Below are 9,292 nucleotides of genomic sequence, written 5' to 3'. Positions count from 1 at the left end.
AGGGGTTCTGTTCCCTCCCTAGCACAGGCCGAACCTTCTAATTGCTGTTTGAAAGATAAAGTGGCGGAATTACTTTACGCTTCTTAAATTGTTTCCTTTAATAGGAAATGCTGCTTTACTCTACCTTGTGCTTCTGAAACAAACATTTGTGTTCCAAAAATATACAGTGTACACATACTCTGTAGCTATAGATACAAACATTTACAAAGAAATGAGCAGGCTGGAGCGGACTAGCTTGAAAAACCTCACGCCTTTCTTTCCGGCCCTCCTAGAGCAAGACTAGCTGGGCTCACCATGTCACAAACAGATCAGGGCTACTGAAAAACACGATTGTTTCATATCATACCCTTGGTGATTATATTTCTCAATGTGGAGCCAAAAAATTTCCACACAGTGCAGAGGTTTGAAGTTTCCATTGCGTCTTCCCACCCCTTCCTTTTGTCCCTACGATCTGCCCTAGTGTCTGCATCCCACAACCAGACTGACTGCAGCCTACCCGCCGGTGTCTTCTCCGCGGCTGAAGGGCTGATCCCTCCCGCGGGCATTGCTCAGCTTTACACCAAAGAGCAAAATGTGGTTCCCAAGACATTTGGTTTCATCTGCAAGGCTTCCTCAAACTAAGGGAAACTGGGTACACTCTACAGTCTTAGCATTTTAGCGAATAGGTCGGTATGGGAACGTCATTCCTGGTATAAATGTTTGTACGGGGTGAGCCGGGAGCGCCGGGTGAGCCGGGAGCGCGGGGTGCGCGGGGTAGCCCAGAGGAGGAGTATGGATGTGAGGATAAAATCCTGGTGGCAGAGCGCCGTGGGTCGGTTGCTGTACTGGACCTGAAATCACCAGCTGGAGCAGGCTGTGGAGAGAAATTCATACAGGAGTGAGGGTTATTTAGAGAAGGCTTTTGTTGTGGCTCTCCCCAGCCCACAAGGGCCTGGCTCTAAGGACAATTCATAACCAACACACAGCACTGCTGAGAGGCAAGAGGACAGCAATTCAACTGTGCTCTTCACAGCTTCCAGAATACTTGTTGTTTTTTGTTTTTTGGGGTTTTTTTGTTTTGTTTTGTTTTTTTTTTTTTTAAACTTGGTTGCTCTTTGCAAAGAAGCAAAGTGCAGTTCAGCTTAGGAGCAGGCAAAACAAGCTGGAGTTGGGGACACGTTCCATGCTGTAATTTTATTTTCCCTTTCTGTGCATTTGTTCTAACACATGCTGGGCAACATAATCTCTATGGTGGGAGTCACTGAAGTCTCCTTCAGTCAAGAGTCCAGCTTGCAAGGGAGGAAGTAGACAGTACTGTCTATCACCTTTACCCTCATGCTAAACTATGTGTGAATAAAGGAAAACTTCCATAAAGTAAACAGAAATTTTTAGAGGAGATTTTGTCTCAGCAGCCCTCAAGTGTGTGTCTTGGAATATGCATCAAAACCTACACAGCTGTAGAAAGGTCTCTTACTTGTTATGCGGTAGCCTGGAGCACACAGTTCTCAAGTCATCTGAAAGAGGACAGAAAAAATAATAAGGGTAAAGCAGAAGTTAAAGCAATTTTCCTCTCCACTCTCCTTTCTAGGAAAATGACATTACTGAAAAAGCTCCAGTCATCAACAGATCCAGAATCCCATTCTTAGGTCAAAAACTTCCATAGAGGTAGAAAAACATTTTCTCCCCACCAGTTATTACCTCTGCTTTCCAAACCAGACACCTTAATGTATGTTTGACATTTAATCTATACTGCCATATGGGAAATGCAGCTTCTCTTCAAGGCAGACCAAGGCTTAGTATAGAATTTGCAATACCAATATACTATCAAGAAGTAACTAAGACATAGGAAATACAACATATGACTGTCCACCAAATATGGCATTTATGATGAGAAAAGCATCAGGTCAAAGCAAGGCAAAGCTTACCTAATATCTGTTTTGTATTGGTTTGGGTTTTTTTAAACAGTGCTAGTGTAAAGAAAGGGTGAGGGGTTTTTTTGCTGAGGTCTATCAACTGGAAATTGCACCTTTTTTACCATCTCCAAACTTCTGCTAAAGCAGAATAGCTACAGCTCAGGTATTTAACAACATATAATGTTGCTAGAATCCCTTCAGGAATAGCTTGAGAACAAACTCCTGCCTTTGTAGCTAAATGCACTCCAAAAACACTGAAATAACTGGTATTTCAGCAGCTGCTTATACTGAATTACCTTCCGCTTCTACAGTAAGAGCAAGTGCTTAGAACATACCAAGTGAACAGTTAGGAAAAAAACAGCCGAAATAAGCGATCAACTCAAAAAACTCCTCTTTTCTGCCCGCTCTTATTACACCCAGAGCTAATTTCTCAAAGATTAGAAAGAACACTGAGATTTAACCAGCAGCACCGCTTCAGCCAGGGCAAAAGCCTCAGGCACCTGCTTAGGCAGAGGCCACTCTCCATGACTGGGGTCTGCACTAACTGCCCTGGCTGCTGAGGAGCTTTAAGCCTTCTGGCTGCCCAAAAATCACCTGTTTTCAAGAGAATGTATCAAGAAAACACTACGTCTGGCTGACCCTTTGCTGTGCTGAGGTACTTCCTTTTTTTGTCTCTGCAGGTCTTTCAGAAAGAACTGGTTTTGGAAACAGGAAAGACAGATGACAGCCACGTTAGCAGACTCTTTACTAAGTTTAACTGAAATTGTACACGCTGTAATGGAAACACTCATTACAGGAGAGATGAAAGCCCAGAGGGTTCCAGATGAAGAGTTTTTGTTTGCTTTTCACATTCCTTGTCTAGAACACCCATGCCATGGGTTATCTGCTTCATGGACCCTCCTCCACCAGGCAAACTCAGAGAAACACAAATAGACAGTGTTTTTTCAATAGCTACAAGCAATCCTGAGGGGGTCAGATTTGTCTCCATGCTGGACACCCAGCTATAACCCCCTTGTGCAGACTCCAAGGTCAAAGATCAATTCTTCAGCTCTGCAAAGCAACGCACCGGTCACCTGCATCAATGAGCTCTCCTTTCTTACTCCCCATCCAGTTATTTTTCCTGAAGTGTTTCCTGCACTATCGCTTCCTAAGAGTAGCAAACTACTACTACTGCTGTGTACACATTGATTTTTACTCTCCCCATCCCAAAACTCCCTCATCCAACATCCACCCACTGGAGGAAAGGAATCCCGTGCCAGATTCTCTGCCAGCTCCACCAACAACTTACCTCTAGTGCACAGGAGTGCTCCTGATGCCATGGCCACTTGCAAAGCCTGAGCCAGTCTGTCTAGAGACAGTTCAATCTCTTTGGATGCATTGAGAGGATTGAGTTCATCAGATAGTCTGTTAATTTCCTCAACAAGTGGAACCACATGGTCAAAGGGTACTAGCCCCAGGCGCCCATAAAGGTTCTTCTCCGTTAAATGCCCCTGAAGCATCATAAGAACCTGCAGGACACTTAGATGCAGTTTTGAATACAGCTGATGGCAATCTCTGTCTTCTCCTGAAGTCGAGTCCTTGGCAATTTTGCTGGGGGGATGTCCATTTGAGAGAGAGGCTTTCTTCTTCCTTTTATAAGCCAAGGGGGCCTTCACACACCAACGGATCAGTCCAGTCAGTGGGGTGAGCTCTAAAAACCCTATTGGCAGGTTGGCTGCAATAGGAGTGTTTAGAAAGGTGATGAGGATCAAGCGGGGATCTTCAAAGATCCAGGAAACAATCAACTCAAGCAGATCCGAAGGAGGGATGAGGTCATCTGAAGATAGAAAGTTTTTGTTGGGTAAGACGAGCCTTGTACTGAAGCACAGGACAGCAGTCTTTAATTAGTCTCTCACACACACCCTTCCTGCACTGTCACAATTACCATATCAGAACCCCCCCAACTCTGCTGTTTTTTTCAAGACACGAAAGGCAGATTCACCTTTGTCCCAGGGAAGACACAACCATGTTCCTGTCAACTTCACCTTCTCCACCTATTCTGAAGACACCACCAGAGGCTGACATTTATCCCATTTCCCAGGAAAGCTTCTTTTGTCATTTCCTTCTCTCCCTTCCATCATCTGCTCCCTTTTTCTCCAAACTCAGTCTCCATTTATTCCTTGCCACGGGAAGTACAATGGGCAAGGGAACAGGAAAAACTTGTTGGCACTTCCTTCTCTTCACCCCAATCATTCAACTCATTTCCTTTAAGACTTACCTAAACAAGCATGTCTGGTGGAAAAACTTAATGCAACAACACTCTCACGTGACAGGTAAAGGATTACAAGATCATGTAAAGCTTCAAGTAAGAAGCAAAAGGTGGTTATGAACTGCATCTTGGCTACAGACAAGAGAAACATTGACTTCACAGTAATCGTGCATCACCCTGTCACAGGGGTGGGCTACTGGACTGAGCGACGTACGTTCACTGTGAGTTGTGTACAGCGTCCGCGAAGGGCTCAGCACAGAACTATCTAGTCAGGTCTTTGTACCTGAAGTGACTTACAGAACAAATCATCGGGACTACAGAATTACTAACATGCACTGGATACAGAACAGTTATTTTCTGGTTTTTAGCTTTTCTGAGACCCCTGAGTATCACAGATAGTGCTGTTTGTGTGATCAACTCCTGTCCTCAGGACATGGTGGAGACTGCCCAGTTACAGACTGCTCTTTGAACAGCAAGCTTCCTTTTCTTGTGTCACCAATAACATCTCAAGTAAACTGAGGAATTAAAAAAAGTTACTTCCTATAACTCACGTTGTTTTGTTTATGGCATGTCTTTTAGTTGATCCAAGTGGTTACACCAAACAGATATAAAATACTGAGGAAGAATATGCTACGAGCTCTACCAAATACTCTTTAAAAAAAAGAGTCTAAGCCTGCACATCTCTCTCTCCCTAATGCCAAGCTGCTTACCTAGACAAGACCGTGCAAAACATTTCCTTTATCAATAACACATAGTATTTGCCTTTTTGGATTATATGTGATGTTGGTATTTACTGTATGGTTGTTCTCTAGTCTACCGTGGGCTCTTCATCTCTCTTGCTGAGTAAAGGTAAATGAATGTTATTTTAGACACCTACACGTTTCTAGTGTCTGAGCAACAACCACCTGAGACAGGTCACGTCACTGGCTGGTTACACATACAGTTAAAGGGTGCACTGGAGGTACACTGTTGATTGCGTTTCTCCTCACTGCTCAGCTGAAATCCTGCTCCAGCTTGCAAACATTGGCAATTTGCGTTTCTCCCCTTTCTGGAAGGAATCAGGCTGACAGACAGCCCTGAGTCTATCTGCTGGTTAGGTGACACACAATAGGAAGGCCCAACGGCCCAACCCAGGCAGATCAGCTTCCACTCGTAGAGCTGCTCACTCAACAAGGTCCCTGTGTCCTTTGCCCTCTGTGGAGAATGCTGCCCTTTGTGTCAGGTGTTACCTGGCTGCTTCTCCAGCAAAGACTCTCCCTTCAGCCACTGAGCGGTTATTTTTATGTTCACCCCAGTGACAGATGAAGCAACAGCCACACCCCTGAGCTGCTTCTGGCAATAATTACATGGTAACAAGCATCTTTAGAATTTCAGCAGTTAATTCCCTTGCAACAATTAATTTGTGTTGCATTATACTGCATCTCTTACTTCAAATGACACAGCTTGAAAACACTTACCCGAAGAGAGGTCGTAGAGAGCTGTGACGGATGTAATGAACTGGCAGCAGAAGCGCGGACTGGCACTGAATATCTGTTTCAGTGTCTGGATGGACCCTGGCACCAAGTTGCAGTAGTCATCGACCAAGGCTCGGGCTAGCCTCACGCAGTACACAGCAGGGGTTCGCTGCGGGGATGCGGGATGGCACACAAGGAGAAGCGGATTAAGCCCAGCCACAGAAAGTTCTACAGAGCCAACTCGAACGTTTGCATTGCCTAAACACTGTGTGCCTGCCCGCACCGCCCAGCCACTTTCCTGTTTCAACATGTGTGTTTCCACTTTCCCAAAATTAAAGTGTGCTTTCTGTCTCTCTCTGCATGTTGAAGAGCCGCTCAGAAATTAAATCGCTGTTTCACAATATTAAAATAGATGGTGATATTTCATGCTTACAGTATCTCTAGTTAAAAATTAAAACCTTTGTCATCAGTATTTTGACTTAGATGGAGATTTTTTTACTACTTCAGCAACATGGTTCTGTAGTTCAACTAGTTCAGTACCAGAACAACTAGTTCAGTAACCTCTCCATTATGCTTCACATTTTTAAAGTGGAAAAAGTTCTGTACAATCCTCGTGTCACTTAAGAGCTGTGATCTGCAAAAAAATGCAACTCCTTCTGCTATCCAGGCTACACTGTCTCCTCCTCTACCAAGGCTCACCAGGCGGGGAAAGAGGGACCCCACAGAAACACTACTGGTCTGCCTTCTCCCACCCTTCCCTCCCAGCACAGTCCTTCTGCCCCTTCTCTAAAGCAGAGACTTCTGCACATCCTGCAAATGCAGCAGGAACAAAGATGCACTTCCTAAGGTGGGGAATCTCAGTAGGAAAGGAGGAGACACAGGAAATTCCTGACATACTGCATTCATGGATATGAATACTAAACACAGGTATTTTGTGCCCAAATCTGAAGAGAGACGTTTGCCTCTTCTGCCAGGTGCAAACTTGCACATCAGGCACAGTTTATTTCCCAAACTTCAGAGGCTACTACTTTGAGCAATGCAACCATAAACTACCACAGTTTTGTTTCCTATGTTGGTCGAACTCTCCACTGACCCCTTTCAACATGCTGGGATTGGTGGGAGAAGTAAAAAATAAACCACTAAAATTTTCACTGACAGTAAAAAAAAACAAAAACAAAAACAAAACCAACATGTTCTTCTGCCAGTGCAGCACATAAATGGATCAGCAAAAGCTCTCATTTACGCTGAAGCAAAGGAATGGATACGTGGGGTGAACGTAGCTTCCACAGAGGAGCAGCTGACTGCAACTGTCTGTCACTAACCATTAGGTGACACTCTGCCCCAGTTCACCTGTACCCATGGTGGCACACTCCCTCACTCCTTCCCGGGTACTGCCCTGCCCACACAGAAGCTGTACCTGCAGCCAGAAGGCAGCGCACTCCAGAACAGGAACCCTGCACACAGCTACTGCCATGGAAACCAGCTTTCCTAGTAAAGCCATCCTGCTGTCATCTGCTTTGTTTCCTTGAGGGCTGAAGAGAGATGAGAAAATGATCTGCCGGACCGAATCCTTGGTCTGCTCTTGGAAATAATTGCACATAATCTCAAGGAGCTGAAGCTCCTGAAGTGAATTCAATCTCTGAAAGAAAACAAAAGCAAAGCTGCAAAATACACTGGGGTTCTTGAAGAGCCGAGAGGCACTTTGGTGAAAAATCAAGAACAGTAAAGGCTGAGAGCTTCCCTCAAGTGTTAGAAACTCAATCTTTACACACAGCACACATATTCAAGCTTCCTGAACCACCACTGCATTTACTTAGTTACACTGAAAAGCTCTAGGTTGTATTAGAATACCCGTATACCAAAGACTGGTGCTTACTGCACCTGCAAGTGCTGCCCACAAACTGAGACGAGCCTGACAGCAATACTGGGGTGAAAAATATTTCCTCTCTCTGCAAATAACAGCACTAAAGGTGGTGCTGGGCAGCTCATGGGGGGGGGTCACAGCTGGGCCCAGCAGCGCAGTGGGCCTCAGGCCCATGCACCCGACATCCACCAGCAGCTGTGGTTTCTGGTCCCTGCTCTCCAGGAAACCCCCATCGCAGCGCCATCCCGCGCCCAGCTGCCTAAAAACCCTGCTAGGGCCCAGCCACAGCACTGTGGGGCTGTGGGCAGCCCTCTTGGGACCTACCACACCTCCCTCAGGCCCGCTCTGGCCTCCCAAAATCCTGGCCAGCCCATCGGGGTCCTACTAGCCAGCCCTGTCAAAAAAAGCCCTGTCACCAGCACCCCAGGGCCCCTGTCCTGTCCTTTTGGGGCTTCAATCTCCAGCAGCAGCCCCCCCAGAGCCCTCAACCTGTCTTTCCAAGGCCTCAGCCTCCAGCAGCAGCTTCCCCACTCTCCCGGGTGGGGATTCTGTCCTGAGCTCCTGGAGCTTCGGCCTCCAGCAGCAGCCCCCCCCCCGGGAATTCTGTCCCGGGCTTCTGGGGCCCCGGCCTCCCCAGCCGCTCCCTGGGGCTGCATCCGCCTGGTTTCCCGTCCCCAGCGCCCAGGGCCTGCCCTGCTTCACCTGGGCACCCTGCCTGGAGTCCCGGGGCCCCCTCCAGGCCTTGCCCTCGCCAACCGCCCCGCACTCGGGGCCCACCTTGGGCGGAGCGCCGCGCTCCTTGGGGACCTGGAAGAGGAACTCCTCCAGGAGCTCGGCGGGGCCCTTGTCGACGAGGGGCAGCGGGGCGCTCTGCAGCTGGCTGCTGAAGTAGATGTCGAGGTGGTACAGCACCTCCTTGGCGGCGCTCAGCGCGTCCCGCCGCAGCAGCGAGTGCCGGATGTCGCTCATGGCTCTGATCCCAGCGGGAACGGTCCCCCCGGCCCCCCCCGCCGCCGCCCCCCCCGGCCCGGCCCGGCGCGGCCCCGCTCGGCGCGGCACGGCGCGGCCTCCCACAGCGGCGGAGGCGCAGGGCGGACGGGCGCTACGGCAGCCGGCGGAGGACAAAAAGGGGCCGCGCGCAGCGCGCCCTCCCACCCCGCCGGCCGGCAGCGCCCCCTGGCGGCCCCCGGGGAGGAGTGGGGGGGGGCTGAGCGCTGGGGCTGATCTTTGGGCGGGGGGGGGGGGGGGGGGGTGTCTTAGTCCTGGGGGGCTGGGGCTGGGCCTGGGGCTGACCTTGGGGGGAGTCTTGGCCTGGGGAAAGCCTGGCCGGGCGGGGGATGGGTTGGCACGGGGGCAGGGAGTCCGGCCCTGAGAAAATTTTGGCCTTTCGGGGGGCGGGGGGGGGGGGGGCTGGCCTTGTCCTGAACGGGGACTGACCCTGGGAGGGGTCTGGATCTGGGACTGACCTGGGGAGACACAGCCTGGCTGGGGGGGGGGGGGGGGGCGGGACATGGCCCAGCTGTAATCCTGTGGGGAGCGGGGTGGAGGCCCTCACCCTGGTCTGGGGGGTGCTTGGCCCTGGAGGGGGTGGGGGGGCTGTCAGGTCCATGTACCCCCCCACACACACGCACCCCCAGCCCCTAAGGAGCACCGAGCACTGCCGGGACGTGGCACGGCCCCTCCTGGGAAACGCGGCAGCTGCCTTTGGAGCGGGGGGGGGGAGCGCTGGGACATCGGCCAAGGCCACTGGGGCGAGCTGCGGGAGCAGGTGGGGGGGGGGGGGCCGGCACCCCACGGGCCCCCCCGGGGATGGGGGGTGTCCTCCCGGGGAGGG

At 50.0% G+C, this 9,292-nt stretch overlaps 1 protein-coding gene across 2 annotated transcripts; it reads right to left on the bottom strand.

The window, feature by feature from the left end:
* Positions 1 to 73: 73 nt before the first annotated feature.
* CUNH7orf26 (chromosome unknown C7orf26 homolog) lies at positions 74 to 8,552 on the bottom strand. 2 transcript variants are annotated; one of them, XM_042798902.1, is made up of 6 exons: positions 8,236 to 8,552; positions 7,012 to 7,233; positions 5,598 to 5,763; positions 3,181 to 3,708; positions 1,454 to 1,493; positions 74 to 853 (listed from the first exon to the last, which is right to left on the bottom strand). In XM_042798902.1, the coding sequence occupies exons 1-6, from the start codon at positions 8,425 to 8,427 to the stop codon at positions 655 to 657; spliced, it is 1,347 nt and encodes a 448-aa protein (XP_042654836.1). In that variant the 5' UTR covers positions 8,428 to 8,552; the 3' UTR covers positions 74 to 654. The 2 variants fall into 2 exon arrangements, with proteins under 2 accessions (XP_042654836.1, XP_042654837.1); XM_042798903.1 differs by having other exon boundaries at positions 7,012 to 7,255; positions 8,236 to 8,333.
* Positions 8,553 to 9,292: the final 740 nt, after the last annotated feature.

This window comes from Tyto alba, unplaced genomic scaffold (genome assembly GCF_018691265.1).
Source record: "Tyto alba isolate M040663 unplaced genomic scaffold, T.alba_DEE_v4.0 Super-Scaffold_28, whole genome shotgun sequence".
In the NCBI taxonomy this organism is placed as follows: Eukaryota; Metazoa; Chordata; class Aves; order Strigiformes; family Tytonidae; genus Tyto; species Tyto alba.
This window is presented reverse-complemented; position numbering and strand designations above follow the sequence as displayed.